The 26,912-nt window shown below is 36.4% G+C and overlaps 1 protein-coding gene across 2 annotated transcripts; it reads left to right on the top strand.

Annotated features, from left to right (window-relative positions):
• The first annotated feature begins 8,001 nt into the window (after positions 1 to 8,001).
• Positions 8,002 to 24,892, top strand: LOC113666771 (polyunsaturated fatty acid 5-lipoxygenase-like). Of its 2 annotated transcripts, XM_089193877.1 has the most exons (15): positions 8,002 to 8,065; positions 9,161 to 9,308; positions 10,553 to 10,654; positions 11,155 to 11,256; positions 11,758 to 11,859; positions 14,876 to 15,227; positions 17,620 to 17,755; positions 18,248 to 18,354; positions 18,673 to 18,877; positions 19,299 to 19,405; positions 20,651 to 20,905; positions 21,667 to 21,773; positions 22,454 to 22,547; positions 23,160 to 23,378; positions 24,241 to 24,892. In XM_089193877.1, exons 2-15 carry the CDS (start codon positions 9,247 to 9,249, stop codon positions 24,472 to 24,474), a joined length of 2,184 nt encoding a protein of 727 aa, XP_089050003.1. In that variant the 5' UTR covers positions 8,002 to 8,065; positions 9,161 to 9,246; the 3' UTR covers positions 24,475 to 24,892. The 2 variants fall into 2 exon arrangements, with proteins under 2 accessions (XP_089050003.1, XP_089050004.1); XM_089193878.1 differs by lacking the exon at positions 11,758 to 11,859.
• Positions 24,893 to 26,912: the final 2,020 nt, after the last annotated feature.

Here is a 26,912-nt window from a genome sequence, read left to right as displayed (position 1 = left end):
ATTTATTTCTGGCAACAAGAGGCTTAATTGCTGTGGTAAGAAAGTAAAATAGGAAGGAGGAGATATTAGCTTAGTCAGGAGAGTTTTTACTAAGGCTTACTATACGTTTATTAAAGATTCATTCTTTAATTTTTTAAAGATTATTTCTTACAATACGTTTACTAAAGATTCATTCTTTAATTTTATTTTATTTTCATTTCCATCTACGTCTGCTGCCTTCGCCAAACCTAAAATATTTTTGCGAGAAACGTTAAAACGTGAAGAAAGAGTTGAAATTCGTTTCATAAGTGTTGGAAAACCTCTGAAAATACTCAAATCCCAGCATATTCTGAAAAAGAGCTCGTTGATTGATAAACTAAGCATCGTATTACTCCCTCAAAGCGACTATACTCGAAACTATGAATTCGGTAATTGTGAAGAAGAGCTCCCCAAAAAACCTGTCGGCCGACTGTCGGTCAACTATCGGCCGACAGGTTACCGACAGTCTACCGACAGCTAACCAACAGGTTACCGACAGGTTAAGAAAAAAGAAAAATTGTGTTAAAAACGAACAGTTAACGTGACATAACAATCCGTAATGGTGATGTATGACTCGACAGACTTCACCTACTTACCGATCGACGGCAAAGTTGAAAGTATGTAAAGAAACGTTTCTTCCAAAATGTTGTTATCAGATGCGTATAGGATATATCACTTGCGTAATTTACAACACACCAGACAATCTAAGAATCGCATTGGAAGATAATTTAATCGAAAAACTCGGCCAAAAACTCTGATAACCATAAGCTACGTATCAATACAAACGCTTTCGTTCAAATCGCCCAACAATGCAACGCTGCCTCTTATGGTATGTTATGTATGTATCAATAATGTTTACCTTGTGCATTTGTGTTGCTAACATCGTCCTCTATCTTGCAGGTTTGGGATGAATTGCTATTTCCAATTTCAAGTTTAATAAATGATACAACTGTGAATCTTTTTACTCGTTATGTTAAGTAATAAATTACTATACGCAACAATTCGATAATTAGACTTGGATGCGTGATGCGATAATTGATTTAGGCGCGCGCCGCTAAAATCACGATTCTACGAGTGAAGTATCTTGTATATTTCACCACTCACAAAACGGCTCCTTTAGGAGCCACCAAATCTTGAAAGTCAATTGTCAACGCATTACACATGTTGGATGTTGTATCAAGCGAAAACCGAGAGAAAACATTAAGGTTTGTGTTAACGTTTCACGGACAAGCTACTAACAAGCGTTCAAACCATTTATTTTTTATGCATTCTTTCAGATGTCGACGAATGTGCCAATAAATCGCATGACTATGACGTCAATGCCTACTGCAACAATACCGTTGGTTCCTATCGATGTAGCTTCAATTCCTGGTACCAAGGAAACAGAACAAGCTGCTATTTTGGTGAGTTTAACTAACATTGAGACACGAGCGATCTCAGTTTGTTATGATACTCGCATTTCGCATTCTCTATCTTTCTTTATCATATATCGCTTACAATTTTGTTAATATATTTTTTTAACATGAGTCAGTCCTGAATCGAGATCAAGATGGAAATCGTCCTAACAACAGGCTACATTATGACTCTTTACTCCTTAGCATCAGTACAGATATTCTCCTCACTGTTCTCTATACATACCGTATGGTACTGCCAAGGGAATTTGTTTGACAATCAACAGCTTTATAACTTGGTGATTATTTCCTTTATTCCCATGATTCTGATGTTTGGTTCAGCGGTAATACGGTAAGGAGAAATTAAATGCCAATCCCTCTCAGGGGTTAAAGGGTTGAACTGATACGTCTCACTTGGCGCCTAACTGACCACCCCCCCCCCCTTAAAAAAGAAACAGTATCATTGATCTTTAAAGTTTGTTGCTCACAACTATGTCGAACTTTCTTTCTTGGTCAGCCTTAATTCTTCTTTTTTCATTATTATCATGTTTTTATCTCGTGGTTTCCTCTAATTCTAAGAAAACATTCATTGGTGCAAATAACGAGTCGGAAACTCGAGTATACGGTTGAATAGTGTACATTTTTCACTAGAAGTTGTTTCTTTTTCTCCATCTGACATTGAAGTTTTCTTCGAAATAACAAACTAAACACTAAAAACTCTGCTGTCTAAGTGAATATCAAATAAGTATCATATTAATAGAGTTAATAGAGTTAATGCCTCCTCACACAAGGCCCGGTCAACAGAACTTGCTCTGTATTCTCTCAGAGCTTAGTCGCTTATCTAGCATTTAAAAAAGTGTTGTGATTGGTGGAAAATCCATGGTTAATTGTACCAATAAACACATAATTTTGTCTCCCGGCGATCAAACCGCTGATCAAGGAGCTCAAGGACTCTGGGAACGAGACTGCCACCTACATTACCCGGCCCATGCAATCTAAACTCCCTTTTCCCCTTACCCCTACTTCCCATAAGGAAAAAAAAGCAGAATGATAGACTTGAGTTGCATAGTGTTGGGTATTAACATTTTTCTTATTACTTTTTCATTTCGACAAAGTAAAAGAAGTGAGATGAAAGATAACAATTGTCCTAGATATCACACAGTGCCGCATTATTGTCTTACAGCGCCTTTAAGTGGTGAACTGGTAACAAAGACAATATTGTCATCCCAGTATTATAAACGACGCGGACGGTGATTCATTAATGGCTGTAAAAATGGTGAATTTCAGTTATGAGGCACTCCCTTTTTCTTTTTTTTTTGCATTATGTGAAACAAACAGTAAACGAACACATGGTGGTCACAGTTTAAGTCTTTGAGTTCTTTGCATCGGTATGCTTCCCATGAAATTTTAATGAACTTTCTTAGATGAAAGAAATGACGCCAATCGCAGGAACTACATTTTCAGTTCAGTTCTTTGTCTGAAAAATTTCCACTTCGCTACTCTTTGACAAAGCGCTGTCTTGGGTGCTTTCAAAATGTCAAAGTGTCCTCGCCATGCCCAAAAATTAATCGAAAATGTTTTGGATGAAATGCAATTTACGGAAATGAGTTTAGCGATTTTTCTTCTGTATTTGGCAGTATCTGACATGTAGATTACGTCTGTTCATACGAAAAAGGCTGGAAAACAAATGTGCGTGAGTCTTGATCAACCCATGCGTCTACTTAATTCATGCCTATTGTTCCACGCTACAACATAAAAACCAACGCTTATTTCATGGCATGTCGGATCTTAAGGATTTTATATTTTCACTTCGCAGCACAAGAAGTCTGGCGGCACCCATTGAAAAATCTGAAATAAAACATTTGAAAAAAAAAAGAAAAAAATGGTATCCACCTTCCTTCATGGTATATTTACTGGGGTTAAACTAAGAGGCAGTCACACAGTTGATAATTAACTTTCTTAGATGAAAGAAATAACGCCAGTCGCAGGAAGTACAAATTTTAGTTCAATTCTTTGTCTGAAAATTTCTACTTCGCAACTCTTTGACAAAGCGCTGTCTTGGGTGCTTTCAAATGTCAAGTGTCCTTGCAAGTCCAAAAATTAATCGGAAAAAATGTTGCGGGTGAAATGCAATTTACAGAAATGAGTTTGGAGATTTTTCTTCTGTATTTGGTAGAATTTGACATGTAGATTACGTCTGTTATATGAATAAGGCTGGAATACAAATGTACCTGACTCTCATATCAACCCAGGCGTCTACTTAATTCATACCTATTATTCTACGCTACGTAATGAAAAAAAAGAGAAGCAAATGAAAAACATAACAAAACAAAACAAACTATTCTTTTATATTTTCATTTCCCTGCAGAGCAAGTCTAGCGGTACCCAATGAAAAATCTGGAATGATACATTTGAAAACACAAAAAGAAAAAAGGGTATCCTGCTTCCTTCATGGTATAGTTACTGGGGTTAAACTAAGAGGCAGTCACACAGTTGATAATTAACTTTCTTAGATGAAAGAAATAACGCCAGTCGCAGGAAGTACAAATTTTAGTTCAATTCTTTGTCTGAAAAATTTCTACTTCGCTACTCTTTGACAAAGCGCTGTCTTGGGTGCTTTCAAATGTCAAAGTGTCCTTGCAAGTCCAAAAATAAATCGGAAAAAATGTTACGGGTTAAATGCAATTTACAGAAATGAGTATGGCGATTTTCCTTCTGTATTTGGCAGTATTTGACATGTGGATAACGTCTGCTATATGAATAAGGCTGGAATATAAATGTACGTGACTCTCATATCAAACCAGGCGTCTACTTAATTCATACCTACGCTACACAAAGAGAAAAAAAGCAAATGAAAAAACAAAACAAAACAAACTATTCTTTTATATTTTCACTTTGCTGCACAACAAGTCTGGTAGCGCGCAATGAAAAATCTGGAATGACACATTTGAAAACAAAAAACTGGTATCACCTTCCTTCATGGTATACTTATTGGGGCTAAACTAAGGGATAGTCACGTAATTAATAAACTTGTTGCTTAGGTCGATCCAAGAATTTCAAATAGATATTTTTAATTATAAGCTGTGGGCGTCGCGTCGTTGTATGATCTCCCGTCCGCGACACATCATAACAAGGCTGCGATGTACTTTTTCATTTATTTCATGGCATGTCGGATCTTGATGAAAATTAATGTCTGATGACAATAGTTTATTGAAGTGTCGCCATAGGCAACTAATACCGTTAGTTAATGGCTGTTTTAAATCCATAATCTTCATAAGAACCGACGCCTATTTCATGGCATGTCGGATCTTAATAATGTTATATTTTCACTTCGCTGCACAGCAAGTCTGGCGGCACTCAATGAAAAATTTGGAATGAAACATTTGAAAAAAAAGAAAAGAAAAAAATGAAATCCCCCTTCCTTCATGGTGTAATTGCTGGGTTAAACCAAGAGGCAGTCACACAGTTGATAATTAACTTTCTTAGATGAAAGAAATAACGCCAGTCGTAGGAAGAACATTTTTAGTTCAGGTCTTTGTCTGAAAAATTTCCACTTCGCTACTCTTCGACAAAGCGCTGTCTTGGGTGCTTTCAAATGTCAAAGTGTCCTCGCAAGTCCAAAAATAAATCGGAAAAAATGTTACGGGTTAAATGCAATTTACAGAAATGAGTTTGGCGATTTTCCTTCTGTATTTGGCAGTATTTGACATGTGGATAACGTCTGCTATATGAATAAGGCTGGAATATAAATGTACGTGACTCTCATATCAAACCAGGCGTCTACTTAATTCATACCTACGCTACACAAAGAGAAAAAAAAGCAAATGAAAAATAAAAACAAAACAAAACAAACTATCTTTTATATTTTCACTTCGCTGCACAACAAGTCTGGTAGCGCGCAATGAAAAATCTGGAATGACACATTTGAAAACAAAAAACTGGTATCACCTTCCTTCATGGTATACTTATTGGGGCTAAACTAAGGGGTAGTCACGTAGTTAATAAACTTGTTGCTTAGGTCGATCCAAGAATTTCAAATAGATATTTTTAATTATAAGCTGTGGGCGTCGCGTCGTTGTATGATCTCCCATCCGCGACACATCATAACAAGGCTGCGATGTACTTTTTCATTTATTTCATGGCATGTCGGATCTTGATGAAAATTAATGTCTGATGACAATAGTTTATTGAAGTGTCGCCATAGGCAACTAATACCGTTAGTTAATGGCTGTTTTAAATCCATAATCTTCATAAGAACCGACGCTTATTTCATGGCATGTCGGATCTTAATAATGTTATATTTTCACTTCGCTGCACAGCAAGTCTGGCGGCACTCAATGAAAAATTTGGAATGAAACATTTGAAAAAAAAGAAAAGAAAAAAATGGAATCCCCCTTCCTTCATAGTGTAATTGCTGGGTTAAACTATGAGGCAGTCACACAGTTGATAATTAACTTTCTTAGATGAAAGAAATAACGCCAGTCGTAGGAAGAACATTTTTAGTTCAGGTCTTTGTCTGAAAAATTTCCACTTCGCTACTCTTCGACAAAGCGCTGTCTTGGGTGCTTTCAAATGTCAAAGTGTCCTCGCAAGTCCAAAAATAAATCGGAAAAAATGTTACGGGTTAAATGCAATTTACAGAAATGAGTTTGGCGATTTTCCTTCTGTATTTGGCAGTATTTGACATGTGGATAACGTCTGCTATATGAATAAGGCTGGAATATAAATGTACGTGACTCTCATATCAAACCAGGCGTCTACTTAATTCATACCTACGCTACACAAAGAGAAAAAAAAGCAAATGAAAAATAAAAACAAAACAAAACAAACTATTCTTTTATATTTTCACTTCGCTGCACAGCAAGTCTGGTAGCGCGCAATGAAAAATCTGGAATGACACATTTGAAAACAAAAAACTGGTATCACCTTCCTTCATGGTATACTTATTGGGGCTAAACTAAGGGGTAGTCACGTAGTTAATAAACTTATTGCTTAGGTCGATCCAAGAATTTCAAATAGATATTTTTAATTATAAGCTGTGGGCGTCGCGTCGTTGTATGATCTCCCATCCGCGACACATCATAACAAGGCTGCGATGTACTTTTTCATTTATTTCATGGCATGTCGGATCTTGATGAAAATTAATGTCTGATGACAATAGTTTATTGAAGTGTCGCCATAGGCAACTAATACCGTTAGTTAATGGCTGTTTTAAATCCATAATCTTCATAAGAACCGACGCTTATTTCATGGCATGTCGGATCTTAATAATGTTATATTTTCACTTCGCTGCACAGCAAGTCTGGCGGCACTCAATGAAAAATTTGGAATGAAACTTTTGAAAAAAAAGAAAAGAAAAAAATGGAATCCCCCTTCCTTCATGGTGTAATTGCTGGGTTAAACTATGAGGCAGTCACACAGTTGATAATTAACTTTCTTAGATGAAAGAAATAACGCCAGTCGTAGGAAGAACATTTTTAGTTCAGGTCTTTGTCTGAAAAATTTCCACTTCGCTACTCTTCGACAAAGCGCTGTCTTGGGTGCTTTCAAATGTCAAAGTGTCCTCGCAAGTCCAAAAATAAATCGGAAAAAATGTTACGGGTTAAATGCAATTTACAGAAATGAGTTTGGCGATTTTCCTTCTGTATTTGGCAGTATTTGACATGTGGATAACGTCTGCTATATGAATAAGGCTGGAATATAAATGTACGTGACTCTCATATCAAACCAGGCGTCTACTTAATTCATACCTACGCTACATAAAGAGAAAAAAAAGCAAATGAAAAATAAAAACAAAACAAAACAAACTATTCTTTTATATTTTCACTTCGCCGCACAGCAAGTCTGGTAGCGCGCAATGAAAAATCTGGAATGATACATGAAAACAAAAAACTGGTATCACCTTCCTTCATGGTATACTTATTGGGGCTAAACTAAGGGGTAGTCACGTAGTTAATAAACTTGTTGCTTAGGTCGATCCAAGAATTTCAAATAGATATTTTTAATTATAAGCTGTGGGCGTCGCGTCGTTGTATGATCTCCCATCCGTGACACATCATAACAAGGCTGCGATGTACTTTTTACATTTTTTCATGGCATGTCGGATCTTGATGAAAAGTAATGTCTGATGACAATAGTTTATTGAAGTGTCGCCATAGGCAAATAATAGTTCAGGTCTTTGTCTGAAAAATTTCCACTTCGCTACTCTTCGACAAAGCACTGTCTTGGGTGCTTTCAAATGTCAAAGTGTCCTTGCAAGTCCAAAAATAAATCGGAAAAAATGTTTCGGGTGAAATGCAAGTTACAGAAATGAGTTTGGCGATTTTTCTTCTGTATTTGGCAGTATTTCACATGTAGATTACGTCTCTTCATATGAAAAAGGCTCGAAAAAAAAATGTGCGTGACTCTTATATCAACCCAGCCGTCTACTTAATTCATACCTATTATTCTACGCTACATAAAGAGAAAAAAAAAGCAAATGAAAGAAAACGAAACACAATAGTTTATTGAAGTGTCACCTTGGGCAAACAATACAGTCAGTTAATGTACAGTCAGTAACAGTCATAAAAACCAACGCTACCATTTACTTACCACAGTTGTTATTCCACCTCTCCGGGTGTAAACAGCTTCTGGTCAAATCATAGCTCCGATCGAAGGTGAGTGGGCCCGTTTATTGACTTATAGGAATTGATATATAAAGTATTTTCATTAAAGTGCGTGTTTTGTAAATTGTAACTTTCATGAATCATTTTTCCAGTTATAACTAAATCTACCTAAGTTTATTTTGCCGTAAGTAGGTTGATTCATTCGATGCGGTTGTAGATATGACTGAACTTTTTGGCAGCTGAAGTCTAAAATTTTTTGATAACGTATAACTTACGGAAAGCTAGTGAGACGCATTTCTAAAATTTCCCAGGGCCTTAACATTCGGATTCTGCCAAACACAAAAAATAGCGTATGACAGCACACTCGGAAAAATTGAATTTGGGCTATGTTGCGCGTGATTCAATCAAAGTTTAAAACAAAAATATGTACATTTTTTTGTAATGTCTTGTTTCCATAAATTCTTCGCGTTAATTTTTCCACGCTTCATCGCTTGGTTTGAATCGATCGAAGCTGACAGGTAGCAAATTTAATTTCAATTTGAGTCATTTAAAGGGCTTGTAGAACAGTTGTTTCAATTGCTCTTTTTTCTTTTTCAATCATCTGTATTTCTTTTCGTTTAAATAGACATAAGAGAAGTAAATGGTTTATGGTTAAAAATTCACAAAGTAAGACGAGTCTTTTCACAAAAAAACTTTTCACTCCCTGTCACACCACCCTTGGTCGTAGACATTCACAAATGACGCCATGCGTAATAGGCTATTTCCGAGTTGCCTTTTGCCTCCGTTTAAAAACGAGTCCAAGTACAAACCATTCAAATGAAAATGAGTTTGATTTACATGAAAATGGGCATGGGATCGAGTGAAACGTATTATCATTTGAATGGTGCACGTAGACTCGTCTTGAAACAGAGGCAAAAGGCTAACAAGGTGGCGCTCTTTGCCTTGCTATTTTCCACTTCGCTACACACGAATAATAAGCCCCCCTGCCAATTTAACTTAATGTCGCCACCAGTCCAATCTCAATAATTGCCACCTAGGAGCTAAACCAAAATATAAAGCTGTGATTTACAAAGTGGGCCGATGGTTCACTATATATAGACATACAGTTTGTATTTGACCTATGAAATTTCTTTGCCTGAAAAATAGGTTTACTGACTGCCAAGAAACAGCAGGCTTCAAGTCCTGAGACAACAAAGGCCACATACAGACAGTGAGCAATTTCGGTGTCAGTTATGAACGCGAATATTTTGCTTGGTATAGTATTCATAGTCGCCTGTTATGGTGCAGTTTCGAGGTAAATTTTCTTTCGTGTAATTAAAATATTCCTTGTTATGGTAGGGAGCTTCCAACTCTTCGATTTATAAAACCAGTACTATTTTTTAATATTATCAATCTTATCACTTTTTTTGTAATTCTATTAAAACTAGTTCTGATAGAGCTATTTGCAAATAAATATCTTCAAATTAGAATAACTGCTTGCTTAAAAACCACAGGCGCACGGAATTCGAATATAAGGGGCGGAGACCTCATTAAATTAAGATCTTAAGAATAAGGACGCCGACATTAGCGAGCTCGAAAACAAATTTGTAGAAGCCATGGTTAAAAGGAAACTTAAAGCCCTATTTCGGGGACGCATTGCTCGAGGACATCAAACCCACATTTACTTGTTTGTATTGTAACAGCTTTGTTTCTTGGTAGAACTTGTATTGGAATTACAGGATTAACCTGCGACAAACGTTCCAGCTCGAGCATGTGAAGAAATTCTGCATGTCTGAGCCCATTTCCCACATGTCTGATCTCAACTGCCACGCAGAATTTACAAGCAAAATAGAAACCTTTGCGGTGATTTGCACAGCAAAACGATAAGTGGTAAAATGAGAAGTTAACAAATTGGCAGTCACGAAGCTCGGCACCTTTTCAGTATTATGCATTGTTGAGATTTTTCGTTTATTTTATTTAATTTACTTCATTTATTTATTGTTTTCATTTCTTTCTGTTTCCCGCCTCGTACACCACAGCTCAAATCTCATCTTACAATAATTTTGGTATTCTCAATTTTTTTTTTTAATAAGAACGTCTACTGTTGGAGCTGAGGCTGAACGTTTTTTTTTTTGCGATTTGAGGCTCAAAACTTTCTTAAGATGTTCTTGAATTTGCATGGTATACAGTATTTAATAAAACAATGTGGATGTGATCAGGATACTTATCAACTACCTTGATGATGCTTTGTATCACTTGATGACTTTAACGGTTTGGATTTAAGTGATTTTGGAACAGTTATAAATAAGAACGTGCACTTAAGTAAAAAAACGTGCACTTAAGTATTTTGGTGAGCTTCCTATTTTTGTTATCTTTATTTTATGCTTGTCATTTAATATACAGATGAGCAAAATATCGTTCTTAATCGACCCTCAGCCTGAGGAATGTTCTTAAAACGTTCTTAAAAGTTTGGTAAATCTCAGCCTTTCCGCTTTAATAAAAAAGGTTCTTATAAAAAAGAGTATAATACAAGATATTTTTCATAAATTTTTTTCCTAGTTTGTCGTCTGGCCAAGACGATAAGCGTCACGCAGTCAAGAAAGTACCGATGATGGACATTTCAGATGAAGACTTGGAATGGATTAAAAAAAAGGCTAAATTGTAAGTAACGCATCAAGCCTGGCGAGGCACGACGAGAATTTAATATAACTGAAAACAAGTTTTTAAGCACATATAATTCTCAATTACAAATCGGCACAACACGTATTAACATAAACAACCAGCGTATACTATACGTATACAACAATCTTGATAACCTCAATGGTGTGGATTTAAGTTATTTTGAAACAGTTATAAATAAGAACTGCTGATTATTAAAAACCGAGAGATGTGCGTCATGAAGTAAGAAAACCACTGTTAGTGTTATACAAAACGTGCCCTTAAGTATTTCTGTGAGCTTCCTTTTTTTTGTTACCTTTATTTTATTCTTGTCATTTAATATACAGATGAGCAAAATAACGTTCTTTATCGACCCTCAGCCTGAGGAATGTTCTCAATACGTTCTTAAAATTTTGGTTAATCTCAGCCTTTCTGTTTTAATAAAAAAGGTTCTTATAAAAAAGAGTATAATACAAGATATTTTTCATAAATTTTTTTCCTAGTTTGTCGTCTGGCCAAGACGATAAGCCTCACGCAGTTAAGAAAGTACCGATGATGGACATATCAGATAAAGACTTGGAAAGGATTAAAAAAATGGCTAAATTGTAAGTAACACATCAAGCCTGGCGAGGCACGACGTGAATTTAGTATAATTGAAAACAAGTTTTTAAACACATATAATTCTCAATTACAAATTGGCACAACACGTATTAACATAAACAACCAGCGTATACTATATGTATACAACAATCTTGATGACTTTAGTGGTGTGGATTTAAGTTGTTTTGGAACAGTTATAAATAAGAAATGCTGATTATTACAAACCGAGAGATGTGCGTCATGAAGTAAGAAAACCACTGTTAATGTTATACAAAACGTGCCCTTAAGTATTTCGGTGAGCTTCCTTTTTTTTTGTCACCTTTATTTTATGCTTGTCATTTAATATACAGATGAGCAAAATAACGTTCTTAATCGACCCTCAGCCTGAGGAATGTTCTCAATACGTTCTTAAAATTTTGGTTAATCTCAGCCTCTCCGTTCTAATTAAAAAAGGTTCTTATAAAAAAGAGTATAATACAAGATATTTTTCATAAATTTTTTCCTAGTTTGTCGTCTGGCCAGAACGATACGCGTGGCGCGGCCAAGATGGTACCGAAGATGGACATATCAGTTAAAGACTTGGAATGGATTCAAAAAATGGCTAAATTGTAAGTAACACATCAAGCCTGGCGAGGGACGACGTGAATTTAGTATGACTGAAAACAAGTTTTTAAATACATATAATTCTCAATTACAAATCGGCACAACACGTATAAATATAAACAACCAGCGTATACTAGAGAAGAAAATATAAATATATTTTAATCATCACAAACAAAAGTGGGCGCAAAACCAAACATAGCGAAAGAAAAATAAACAAAAACAAAATAAGCAAACGAAAATTTTTAGCGCTAAACTCATAAGTTATAACCGTATTCCATACATCACTGTTAAATGAACATATTAAAGAAAGAATTAGTTAATACGTCTAATTTTACTATGGGCATGTCATGGTTTTCGTTACAAAGGCATGCCCATTTTGTTTAGAAGGCGCATATGGCACGGACTTTGTTCGTGTAATTATGCGATAATCAAAGCATTTGTTTAGGAAAATGATTCCACACAAAAATTCAAAGATTGCAGACGTTCTCCAGTCCTCCAAACTCTAATACGGGAGTACGTAAGCGACAGAACACAAATTCACGACGTGAACACTTCGCTTGAAAAAGTAGAAAATATTCTCATCACAACAGCTAAACAATGTTCAAAAATTAAATTGACTTAAAACAAAAGCGTTTCGAGTCATCTTCAAATAAAAAATGGTTTGTTAGGGAATGTAGCTTTGGAAGACGCGAATTAAGAATCAAAAACACAGAGATCCCTTGGATCTCATTTTACGTGAGGAGTACCACGCCGTTCTAACACAATACAAAACATTGCTCCACTCTAAAAAGAACGAATACTACAATGCCAAAATTCTTCAGTTGGAAGATTCTGCAAAAAATACAGATAAGATAAAATTTTGGAAATGTCTTGAGTCAATGGATGACACCATGAAAGCAAAACATGCTCCTTCAGTCTCGGAAGAAAATTGGCTGTCGTATTTCCAGTCTGTTCATTCCAATGCACCGCCTAATCCCGCTCAACAGTTTATTTGTGATGAATTACGGGAACAAGAAGATCGTAAAAAAGCAGTCTCGTCGTTTAGATTACTTGATTACCGAAAATGAAATACGCACAGCTGTTAAAAAATTGAAGAATATAAAATCTCCCTTTTTAGATAAAATTAAAAATAAAATGATTAACGCCAGTCTTAATGATATGTTGCTCGTATAATACAAACTTGTTAATGCAATTATTTATTCGGGCACCATGCCTCAGGCCTGGTGTGGTGGTCTCATTTCACCGATTTATAAATCAGGTACGTGGAAGAAGTAACCCGTCCAATTACCGTGGTATCTGTGTTTCAAGCTGCCTGGGAAAACTTTTTTGTTCCATCTTATACCAAAGACTTCTAGAGCGTGTCGTTTCTCGTAATATACTTCACAAATCTCAGATTAGCTTTCTACCAATAAAATTGTACAGCAGACCATATTTTTACACAACGAACTTTGATAGACAAACGCGATCATAATCACAATGAAAAAGTCTGTGCTTGTTTTGTTATTTCAGGAAGGCTTTTGACTCAGTCTGGCACGATCAATCTGTGAGGCTGCTTTTATAGTTTGATTAAAAGCCTTTATTCCAAATCTTCATGTTCAATCAAAACTGGTCAAAAGAAAACAAGATCCTTTCAGTAAGCAAGAGGTGTACGCCATGATTGTATTTTAAGTCCATTGCTCTTTAATCTTTGTATCATTAATCTACCATTCTCCTTTCAACATACTTTATCTGACCCTTTTGTTCTACCAAACGGCGAAAAATTAAATTCCCTTCTACATTGCAGATGATTTGATCATATTATCGCGATCTAAAACAGGACTACAAAATTGTCTTAACACTATCTTCCTACTGCAGCTCGTAGATATTAAGTATAAATCCCCCCCTCCCAAAAAAAACCAAAACAAGATTGTGTTATTTAAAAAACGCGCAAGAAAACGCACTGAATTTTGATTTTATATAGATAACCAAATTATTGATGTTGTGCAAGAGTACCGTGTATACGTATTTAAAAACTCGAATTTCTTCATAAGGAAATTTTTCAGTAACACTTGACCACCTAAAAGAGAAAGCACTTCATGCTCTTTTCAGTCTAAGAAGATACACGAATTTTAGCAAGCTCAAACCATATTAAAATTTTGATACAATGATCTCCCCGATTCTGACTTACAACATTGAAATCTGGGCTGTGTAAACTAAGTCTAAATTTAAGGCGTGGGATAACTCACAAATTGAAAAAAAAACGCATCTACAGTTTTGCAAATGATACCTAGACATTCTATAACTCCAAAGTAAACACGAAGACTCCATTGTTAAACAGTCTTCTTGATGTCATTAGATCTTCGCGCCTCTGGTAAAAATAGCTTTCACTCTAGGCTTATGGAGATGTCCGAATACTTTAATCTTAGTCACCAAGACCCTGATTTATTAGACACCGCTGAAATCAGACACTTCGTAAGTTTAATGAAACAGAAATATATTTCATATTGGCAACAAACCCTTCACCATTCTCAAAAACTAGGATTTTATATAATTTTTAAAATCGAATATGCTCCTCCACATTATATTATCTAGACCTAACTACAAAAACATCTGAAAGAAGGGTCTTAACTGAACCACGCAGAAGCAATCAAAAACTCATGATTGAACTTGGCAGATACAACCAAATCTCTACAGATTATTGACTCTGCCAAGTCTGAGGATCTAATTAATCAGATCGAAGACGAAATCCATTTTCTTTTCCACTGTTCCAAATACTCATTAATAAGGTATACTTTTTACAATTAAATACAGACTTTGATTCCAAATATTAGGCAGTTACCTGTCAATCAACACACCACAGAATTAATGAATTTTTCTAATTATGTTCGTAATTTAGAATTAAGATTTATTACATCTTGCTTCAATTTTCAAGACGAATTGTTATCGATGTAATTTGATTTTCGAATACAACTTAAAATAATTGTATAAGCTTTAGCAATACTGCAAAGTTTATAGTCACGCAAATAATCTTTTCTTTTTAAGGCTCGGATTGCTTCTGGAATGCAGTGTCTCTCTTCCTCAAAGGAGTAACTTTGTTTGCAAAGTCAAGAGGTTTATGGAACTTCTCGAGATGAAAGGAAAATGGAAGTTGAAATTTAGCCCCTATGGATACGCTCTGTTAAATTTGGACCCGCTGACACTAATTGGTCGTGATTTCATAAATCCCTTCACAAGGTTTTATTTAGAGGGATACTTTCAAACTGTCCTTACCGCCGACTTAAGCGGTATCGTTTACAATAGTTTGTTCAATAAAACCACCGATGAAGAAATGAGCCACAACGTCAACTACCGGATTTTGTCAAAGTTCTTTGAAATGTCTGCGATGGCTGGAGGGGTATGACTAACTTTTTGTTTGTTTGTTTGTTTGTTTGTTTGTTTATTGATTACTACTACTACTACATACTACTACTACTACTACATACTACTACTACATACTACTGGCAACTAGATACACATTGCCTATATAGTTTGTTGGGTCACTCTTGTCACCCGATTTATAGATTGGGCTTATAAGGCCTTGACACCAAATATCTAGTATTTTTCCACATTGTAAAATGAGGTTAAAAGTTTGATGTAAACAGGCAGAAGTGATTCAAGGCTCGATTTGATCATTTCGTTTCTTATTTTCTTCTTTCTTCTTATTTTGTCAAAGAAAGGAGATTTCTTATTTTTCAATTTCTTCACTGCTTGACGTATTTCTTGCTTATCTCATGATTTAAATAGTTAAGTTTTTCTTGATATTTTTCTAATGACTGTAGCTCAGTATAGACTTCTTCATTCATTAGAATGGAAAGATTGAAAGCGTTTTAGCCAAGTTTCTTCCGAGATTGGGGCGGGAGCATTTTGGGCGACAGTATCGTTCCTAGATTTCAAACAACTCCAAAACGATGCTTTGTAGGGATTCAGTGTTAGTTCGTCGAGTTGCAGAGATTTTTCGGTCTGAAATTCTTTGCTTTTTGAGAACCAAAATAAATTCATTATTATATGTAGATGATTTGATTATCCTATCAAGATCCAAAATAGCATTGCAAAACTGTTTGAATACGCTTTCTTAATATTACAAAGCATGGATGCTTCAAATAACTCCGAAAAAACTAAAACAATGAGATTTCAAAAACGCTGAAGGAAATCCGTTGATATAAGTTTCAAGATAGGCTTCGAGACAATTGAAATTGTTCAAGAATACACCTATTTAGGCACACGTTTAACTCCAACTGGAAACTTTACCCTTGCAACCGAACACTTAAAAGAAAAAGCCTTACACGCATTCTCCAGTATACGAAAACATACACTTCTTGATAGACTTCACCCTAATACCGCATTGCAGATTTTTGACACTATGATATTTCCGATCTTAAGCTACAACAGTGAGGTATGGGGTATGTATACTAAACAGGATTTCAAAAAATGGGATAGTTCCCCGATAGAAAAAATTCATCTCCAGTTCAGCAAACGTTACCAAGAAGTAAACAATAAGGCCTCGAACTTAGCCTGTAGAGCTAAACTTGGAAGATTACCTCTAACTATTCCAATTAATGAAAAAAGATGATGAATCTATAGTAAAACAATCTTTTCTTATGTCGAAGAATCTACATCTCTTTTATAACTCGGGATTCTATTCCAATTTTATGAGCATGATAGCACAATACCGTTCATCTAACTTAGGTCCTGAATCTTTTGATAACGATCAAATTAGCATTATACAACTACTATAAAAGAAAAATATATATTTTTATGGCGCCGTAGCCTTAAACATTCTGAAAAAATTGAATTTTACAAAGTTTTTAAAGAGGAATACTCTTTATCTGATTATTTACACCAGCTGAGAAATTTTAATGAGAGACGAACTTTAGTGAAGTTTAGGATTAGTAATCACTAACTTATGATTGAAGTTGGTCGATATGATAATATACCCAGAGAAAGGAGATTTTGCCCATTGTGCAAATCAAATCAAGTAGAAAATGAAAATAATTTCTTGTTTCAGTGCAATAGATACACTTTGCAGTGACAAATTTCTTAAATCGAATCAATGAAATAATACCTGACATCGAAAGAAAATCGACCTACGAAAGCTTAAACCTTCTTATGAATTCTAATGACTGCAGCGTAACTAAGATAGTTATAAAGTTTATATCCACATGTATAAATATACGTAATACATTATCGATATCAAATAAAAGAAATGTATCTAAGAAGAATATTAGAGTATTATTAGCCTTGTTTTGTTATTAATCAGTTTTCCTTTTGCAACACTGTAAAATGTTATGGTCATGCAAATAAAGTTTATTTCTACTACTACTAGTACTACTAGTACTACTACTACTACTACTAATACTACTACTAGTACTACTACTAGTACTAGTACTAATACTACTACTAGTACTACTACTACTACTACTACTAGTACTACTACTACTACTAGTACTATTACTACTACTAGTAGTAGTACTACTACTACTAGTAGTACTACTACTACTACTACTAGTACTCTATCCACCTCTGTAGCTATTACTGCTTCTAAGATTTAATGGTCAGTATGGACGGACAAAGCTTCTTGGTGTAAGCTAATGGACAAAAAAATATACAACACCAGCTTTAAACGAAAGCTTAGGTAAGCTATACACATACATGTATAGCATGTGATTTAGCTTATGTACTGAATCACTCGAACTGGCGACTAAGAATTCTTCAGTCGTAGAACAAACCTCTGTGTTTTTTTCTTCAAGGTTAATAACAGGCGGCCATCGAAGTACGAAGCCTTTATTGACGACAAGACTACGTGGATAAGTGACAGGTTCTTCACTCAACAGCGTCTAGCAGGAGTCAACCCTATGTCACTGAGACGAGTGACTCTCAAAGCTGGTAAAACTTCCTTTAATAATGGTGTCGCTAGAAGAACAATTACCATCTTTCAAGTTACAGAAAAACATTGATAACTTTTTTTAGCCACTTTTCAACTTTGGATCGTACTCGATAGGTTTTTTCAAACGCTGGCTCTTTGCCGGCTCTTACACTTTCTTTCAACAGTAATGATATGGAAAGAACAATGTAAATAGCTGTCATCCATCTTCTAGTGATTATGGCAAGAAAACTGATATTGATTATGATTATATGGATGATGGTGATGGTAATGATGATGATGATGATGATAAAGGGTAATCATTATGATGATAATAGTCATATTGAATACAATGATAATAATGACGATGATGATGATGATGATGATGATGATGATGACGGTGGTGATGATGATGATGATAACAATAATAACAAGACAGGAACGAATACAAATAAAAATAAGTGTGCACATGTCCTACATTGTTTTCTTTCAATCATTCCTTTATCCTCGTCCAGGTCCAGTAGGGTTGGATTGGGACACACTCAATAAAACACTGAATCCAGAATTTGACTGGGAAGGTGCTGTTCAAAAAGCTTTGGGAATCCATCACACGTTAGAAGAGGTATTATTACCGTCCAAAACATAAAAGCCAAAGGCTTTAAAATACAACTTCTTAAGCCGCACCAGTTCGAAGGAAAGTTTCTTATTAAAGCGCTTAACTTTAGAACAAAGGTATTATAATTTTTATTTTTTTGTAAATTAAGCCGACTAATTGCGTGGGGGGACACAGGCTAAGTCCAGAACTGTCGCTTAACTAGTGGGTTTGGAGAAAAGCTCCATTCTAAAGTTCAGTTTTGATATTTATTTCTCTATTCATTTACTAACTTGTCTAATTATTTATAAATTTTAATCAATTTATTTATCTATCTTTTGTTTTCAGGCCATTTATCAGGGTCGAGTCTACGTTCTTCGTTACGAGTTGTGTGACGACCTACCCAGAGAAAAAGTGGACCTTACTGACAATGATCCCAAAAGGACAATGTGGGACACACTCTCGCCCATTGCCCTGTTTGCGTCTAAGGAAGATTTCCTGACAAAAACCAATGATCTTGTCCCTGTAGCCATCCAAATGGACTACACTCCAGGTTCAGTGTATTAAAGATTTAGGAAGTTAATATTTACTAAACATTACCTTTCCGCCATAATCTTGTTTCGCCGTACTTCGGAAATCGAATAGTTTGGGCAATGTGATCATTTTATATTTCCTTTTTTTTTAAACGACTAAACTGCTGGCCAAGTAGTCATGGGATTATTTCTGAGTCAGGTAAAAATCACTTTGAGGGAAAAAAGCAGGTCAAAATAGCCTGAAAAGAACGAAATTATAGGAAAGAGGAAGTCAGTCAACGAAAAAAAAAAAGATCTGCTTTCTGATTTAAACTGTCTGTTAAGTTGGGATGAATCATGTAGACAGTATGAAGTATAGGTACATAGTAATAAATCTAGAACCGTTTTGCAAATAGTAAATGAAATAACCAGTTGGCTGAGCTAACATCTTTTCCTCATCAGATTCATCTGTATACACTCCTGATGATAAGGACAACTGGATGTTGGCCAAATTGAATGTCCAGGTTACAGATCTCGGATATGCACAAATTGTGGAGCATCTTGGCAAGGTATGTCACAACTAGAAATTTTTTATAGGCACTCCTGGAAATTCCACGGGTGCCTTCGATTTAATGCAAAAAATAGGATCGGAAAAGGCAATTGTTCGATGAAATCCGGCTGAATTGTGGCGTATTGCGAAAGAAAGAGCTCGAAGCTTTTGTTGAAACCTTTTAATTTGCTGAGCTGAGTTTGAAATGATGAACAATTTACGGCAGCAAAGGGATTGCCCGAAATGGCGACAAGGGAAAAACAACTGAGCTGCTTCACCCAGAACATCGGGAGAATGCAAGAGCAATCGTTAAACGGATCACTAGAACAGTGAGCATTGTAACTGTTGAGGTTTGCTCCGCTGAGATGACCGTAGATCGCTATTGTGGTGAACGAGCGTACGCTCCTCACGCAAGCTTTTCAATACTCTTTTATCGACATCTTCACAAAAATAAAGCTCGTTTTTTCAGAAACGCAGACAGCTCATGTGTTGTTTCCTTTCGCTGATTTTTACATTTACAGTGTAATTACTTCGTCTGTGATGAATGAAGCGCCATTTATTAAAAAGTTCGTTAGGTCGAGAGACACTTGTTTATTTCGCTACTCGAGTGCTGTATTTTCGTCGGCAGTTTGACGGAAACGTTTCTTTACTTGCAATTTACTAGCATTTTAAACACCACTGTGATTAATGATTGTCTCCACGTAGTCCATCTTTATCTTAGAAAAATAGCTCGTTTTTTTTTCGTTGACTTTAGGTCAAATTCTTCAAGATAACGCCGAAGCAAAAATTAGTAAAATTTACCCGCCAATTTTCAATCACCGTGCTCTATTTAACAAATAGATTCCAAGTTGCCGTGTGTCTGTTCAGTAATAGATCACAGATGACGTCAAAATGTGGTAAGAACAAAAAAGTGGCACACGAGGCGCAGCCGAGTGTGTTACTGACGTTCTTACCACATTTTGACATCCTCTGTGATCTATTACTGAACAGACGCACGGCAACTTGGAATCTATTTGTTTTATATAATAAAGAATTTTAAAAATAATAAAGAATTTTAATGATGACGTCATCTATTCGTCTGTCCTCCAATAGATCATAAGTGAGAACCAATCAGAATGCGTGCATAATTGAGCTTATTATATAAACTCTCATAGGGCACGCTATTTCAACCAATCAGAGCGCGCGTTATATCGAAAATTTCTTATAGATATGTTTTAAAGTAGTTATACCACACGACGTTTAACCATAATGCTTGTCTTACAAGGTTCATTTTTTGATGGAGCCATTTTGCGTGGTATTGAAACGCCGCCTGTCGTCCTCTCATCCACTTCATCAAATTTTAAAGTATCACTGCAGGGACGTGACAGTCCCAAATACCGTTGGTGCTCCAAAACTTGTTGGCGAAGGAGAGTTTATGGATCAGCTGTTTGCATTTGGAAATGAAGGAACCACCCGACTTCTTACAGAAGCACATAAATTAAGCACATGGGATGTCACAGATTTTAGAAACGAAATAAAGGTATGTGATGCGTCGGTTTTCCCCCTTAACGTTTCAACCTATAAAAATTCAAAACATTTCGGTCAACCAAAACACTTTTTCAGGCTTAAAAGACATTTAAATGTATTCCTATTGACCACAATATTCAGACTATATATTCGCATGAAGAATAGACAGTCAACCCTTTTCTCCAACAAAAGAGCCTAAGCAGAATAAAAAATTGAACTCATATTTTTTCATGCAGTCCTTTAATAAACTTGTACCTAATACTTCTTTCCTTTTCCCCTTTTTATCAAGCCTTCTTCTGCCGCCCCTTTTTGTTTACATTCGGTTACACACATGTACGTTGGAGCCTTAAATCATACCAAATGAATACAACATCTTCGATCGAGTATTTTACTCGAAAAGCGTTCACAGATAATGTACTACACGTCTCAAATCAAAATGCAAGTTGAAACGGTGATCCATATATAGTACTCCAGTCTCCATTATTTCTAATGGCGTCTTTGACATGATGACCTTACCTGAATTATTGTTTAAAAGGAAGGAAAGAACTGCAGCGACATAAATAGAACAAAAATGAATTCTGTTTTATTTAAGTATAACTCGAGCATAGCAAGAATAGTCTGTACGAATAGGCCTACGAACCCGGTGCATGCGCTTGCAAAGTAATTTTAAAAGGAGCAATTTTGTGGAAACACATAGCTTGGAAATTGAGTATGTTGTGCTGTAATACATTTACAATCAAGTGTGGGCTTTTTTCATTTCTTTTGGATGAATAGAAACGCGGAGTCGATGACAAGAAGCTTCTTCCGTACTATCCTTACCGTGATGATGGCGAGCAAATTTTGAAAATTATCGAAAATATGGTGAAGGGTTACGTCGACTTGTAAGTATTACTTCACGGGAAAATACTGGAAAAAATTGTAGCTCTGAACTGACTCCTAGTTATCAAGACCAACTCACTAAGAACACTAGTTAGTTAAATAATGTTAGCCCATCTACCTTGGGTGTTGGGATAACAGCAACAACACAGTTCCGCCGAAAAGGGCTAAACCTCGTGACACCAGCTTTCCTAAGCTCGCGATGGCAGTTCACGTCGACTATTTTAAAACTATATATTTTACATGCCTGTCGACGCAGCACTGCAGCGTCTTAAAAAGTTAGCTTTCTAAGGTATGTTTATACCGAGTATGATCCTTGCGGTAGAGTGATACTGTGTCCGATGTCCAATGTCCCAATGAGTAGTCAAACCTTAGACCTTCTGATTTCTGTTCGAGTGCACAATCAAATAGCAACAGATAGCTCGTGGCAGGATATGCCTTTGTGTATTAGGTACGGGTTTAAAACACTAACTTTGGACTCTCCTTTAGAAGGCAATGTTTCTAGTTGCAAAAGCAGCCAGGGCGTCGATGATGACTTCTAGTCTTGCCATACAATCATTCCATCTATCTATATCCAATTTAGTGGTGATTTTTTCAATTGTCTCCACAAAAAGCACTAATTATAACTTAGAAAACACCTTGTAGGGAATGTCAGTAAACGTTTTGCATTGTACTGTTTTCTCAGGTATTATTACGACAATGAGGATGTTAAAAAGGATTATGAGTTTGGATCATTCCTCCGTGAATTGTCCACTCGAACGATTTTTCACCGCATCTATGTAAGTGTAAAAAAGTCTGATTGTTATAGTGGTTTGTTTTTTGCTGTCTTTGGTTTTATATATCTACAATTCGTCTGCTTAAATATCTTGATCTTCGACCAGTGATGGAGGGATATATGGCGTGCACTGTGTAACTGCGGGTACCTGCTGTTGTCAGCTTAGTTTTTGGCGTCTGAATTATCGATTATTGTAACGTTACCGTCTTAGGCAAACGGACGTACATTCCTCTCCCAAGAGTTTTCGTTGTAGATAACATTGTGTTATATTTAACATTTTGAAATCATTAAAACTTAAACAGATAGCCTGGGATGAGGCACAACTGTAAACATTCTGGGTTACGGCGTTGCTGGGGCGAGGCGTTATCGAAGATGGTCGCCATGTTGGGATTTTCCGAAAAGATACAGATTCTATTAAAGCAAAAGAATGTGGCCTGATGCGACCTTGTTTAACGTTTTGTTTCCTTTTAACACATTTCTCAACTAACTTAGAAAACGAAAACAAAACACAAAAAAACAGACAAAACAAACTTAATACTGGACTTCAATCACTTAAACACTGAAATACGTTAAGTTCGCAGTGCTACATAAAATGCTTTATTCTGCGTTTTAACAGGTCAAAGGATTACCCTCAAAGATTACGACTAAAGATGAACTCTGTGACATTGTGACCCGCATTATCTCACAACTGAGCGTCCAACACGCTGCTGTAAACTATCCCCTGACAGACTACGGTCTGTACACTCCCAACCTACCAACCAAACTGTACAACGATACCAGGCTGAAGGAAGGCGAATACGGTGTACTACGTCTGCCAAACAGAAACACTTCCTCCGTAAGTTGTGCGACCATATTGAACACCTATACGCTGGACATGGCATGATCACAGGTTTAATCATGTGGATTTAGCTTGTGCCGTTTGAGCAATTTTCAACTGAGTGTCGAAAGTAATCCGAGATTGCATTGGTTTTGCTTTACTGTGTGCTGTGATTGGTCTAGAAAACTCGTGCCACCCTCTCAGCCAATCAGATGCAAAACTAAAAAAAATCGCGACTTGGTCACTCGTACGTTTGAATTTCGTGAATCTGGACTAAATCATTATTTAGCTCCTTCATTGACCTTCCCCAACACAATGTACTCAGGGGCACATCGGAAATGCATGGTACACAACGTTTTTCCAAACAGAAAAAATGAATAAGGTGGAAGGGGAAAACGTGTCTGTTACAGTTTATGAGCTCTCTACGGTAGCATAAACATCTGCTTCGAGTGACAATTTTCCTTCAGGGTATCTTTGGTGTTTCTGTTTTCCTCAGACATTCTATTCATACGCAGTGATGTGACTGTACGCCAGTTATGGCTGTGGCATGCCGAGTTGCAGTCAGTCAGTTGTTGATTTAGAAATTTACCCAAGGAGCCAGATAGGCAAACAGTGTTTAAACCTACACGCCCGTCAATCATACATAGGGAGTCAGCAATTAACACCTATCTCAGGCAGTCAGTAAACGCAATCAACCTTTATGCCAGTCGGTTAGTTAGGCAGGCACTCCGGTAGCAAATAATTTATTGAATTAGTGCGTTCGTACTCCACTGATTTAAAAAGCCATGATACACTTGATAGAAAGACGGTGAGTAGAACATTGATTAAGTTTGAACATCAGATAGTCAAAACTAACTTTTTTTCTATTTTCACTCCACAGATCGAAGCCAGCTTTAGTAACGGGCTTTCGCTGTTCCGCTTTGACTCCTTGTTTGACTACGGCAACGAACTTCTTGATCCTGAGGCCGTCAAACTCGTCAATGGTTATTACACTTACCTCATGAATGTTATTCAGCCTAAAATGCAAGAAAAGAACCGAAAGAGGAAGGAAGATAATTATTTGACCTATCCGTACTTGATTCCAAGATGGCTGCCAAATGGAGTTCAAACCTGATCCACCACATTCTCAAAAACGAACTGTCCTTACACTTTCTTTTTCACTTGACGTAGCTTTAGAAAGTACTACACATGCATTGTTTGTTACATTGGTAATTAGTTCAAGTTTTTAAAATTGGGGAGCTTTCGTGCATTAAACCGACCTCTGCCACCTTCTATGTGGCTTTACCTGCATCAGTAAAATTGTTTTAAGGATTTAATGGAGCCAGCTGTGAAATTACACACACCAGCCGGCTTATTACTTAAAAGAAGCTGTATTTAGATATTCATTGATTTCTTAAAGTGTTATATGCGTGTTTTCTTTTTCATACGGCCAGCAGTGTGCAAGGGAAGTTACTTTCTTTACTTCATATTTCAATTGCACTGTTTGCAACTACTGTAGCATAAGAGATTAAACATTTTCTTTTTGTGATGAATTTGCTATAGCCTTTATTTTATTAGCAGTTTACATTTGTGGTGTCCCAACAACGAAGTCCGTCTATTTTTTTTACTTCGTGATAAGACTGGACTTGCTGAACAACGTATGCATAACAACGCATGTACATCACTCTTTTTTTTTTCTTTTTTTTTTTTTTCACCAACGGTTTCCTAACTCCAAAGAGCGTTATACAAGAGTACTTATCTCCTTTTCGCAGCAGCAAGGTGCAAAATGTGAGTGTGCTGCTAAGGGGGGGGGGGGGGGAAGTGAGGGAAAGAGTTGGGGACGCCTGCCATTTGTGGCTATTCAATTTCAGACAGGGCTCAAATCATTTTTAGTTAAGAATAAAAAACAGGGTTAAGTACGCAATAGACGGCAATGAAAATATCCTTGAAGAAAACCAAATAAGACATCACAAGAATCATTGAATGATTGAATGAAGAATGTTTTAACCAGAATTACTTTGACAAGCTCTTCAAATTCATCGGAGAAAACGCACGAGGTATTTTGAGACAACGTAACAAGGTAAAAATAACTGACCAATCAGAGGCGCTATTTAAACAAAAGGGGTGGTTCAAAACAAAAACAAACGATTGCGTTGCATCGAGGTTGGAAATGGGCTAGAACTTACGTGATCTAAGAGCAATGACAAACACTCTCACCTGGATAATACATCTATACTCCAGTAATATAATATTCATTTGTCGTATTTCAATAATCGTCGGTCAGGATTTATATAAGCAACATCATTTCAATGGTAGCCTCATTTCACGTAGTGCGCGCAGCAGCCGAACTTATCCTTCGTGGAGATAAGGCCACTGTCCTGGGGGGGATCTGTTCCCAGAGAAAAAAAAAGATGTATTTGCAACCCTGGTCCAGACAAAAATTGTGAAAATAGGTACCCAATTCCAGACAGTTATCCACTTATAGACAATCAGTTTCTTAGACAATCACTTTCTTCTTTTAAACCGTTTATGATTTGTGATTAATCAGAATTCTGGGAAAAGGCGACCCTGTTCCAGAGTCAAATCTAAAGCAAAAGATACCCTCTTCCAGAGAAAAAGGGTGATTTCTATACCCTGTTTCAGAGACAGAGAGGCAAAAAGCATACCCTGTTGAGCGGCACATATCCGTCAAGCCCATATATGGCTCCCCAGGCTCCTGTCCCAACCAACCCGGTGTTGCAGGAGAACTGAAACCCAAAATCAAGTAATTTTTTTCAACATAGCTTGTTCAATTATGCACTAAAAACGATGTTACGTCCTTCTTTTCCGCTTAAAGAAAATTTTCCATGCAAAAAACGAAAGTTTTTCGTTATATTTGGGTCGATGTGCTGTCGTGGTACGGCGACTCAGAACACACATGTCAGCGGTTCCTCTCAAAGTTGATGACGTAAGTTATGGGGAAGACAGTGAACCAAGCGTAAACATGGCAGGAGAGGCGATGTGGCGTTATGAGCGGGCTTTGAAACGACAATGCGAGGAAAGAAATTGATCGGAGTGCTTCTGCTATCCAAAACTTAGTAATCAAAGCATTTGAGGATTGTGTAAGTGCAATATCGCATCGCTGGCGTAACTCGATAATGTCGTTGAAAGGCAATGAAACGATCGAATGTGCAACAAGTTTTGTAAGGTAATTTAAGTAGTAAATGTTTTCGTGGTAGTGTCTTGACGAACATTTTGTGTAGAGTGTGTTAAATACAATTGGTTGAACCTTTCATTATATTCTCCAGGTTCTATTTCGTTGTTAAGAATCGCTTTGCAAGGTGTTTGTAGATAGATGGCCATGTGGCACTCCAAAAGTTGATCAATTAAAATCAAGATCTGGGTCCTTGAACTTAACAACCTCAATCTTATTTTAAGAATGCCAGGCGTTGAACTGAAAATTGTTTTCAGTGTCTGAGTATTGTTTTAAGATTTGTTGAAATCGCCAAGCATTTTAATTATGGATGCTTCAATTAATTCCTATTTTAAGAGATTTGGTTATTGATTTAAATATTAGGAATTCAATTTAAACTC

The sequence above is a fragment of the Pocillopora damicornis genome, chromosome 14, assembly GCF_964200805.1.
Source record: "Pocillopora damicornis chromosome 14, jaPocDami1.2, whole genome shotgun sequence".
Lineage (NCBI taxonomy): Eukaryota > Metazoa > Cnidaria > Anthozoa > Scleractinia > Pocilloporidae > Pocillopora > Pocillopora damicornis.
The sequence above is the reverse complement of the archived record's forward strand: the minus strand, read 5'-3'. Positions and strand labels throughout refer to the sequence as shown.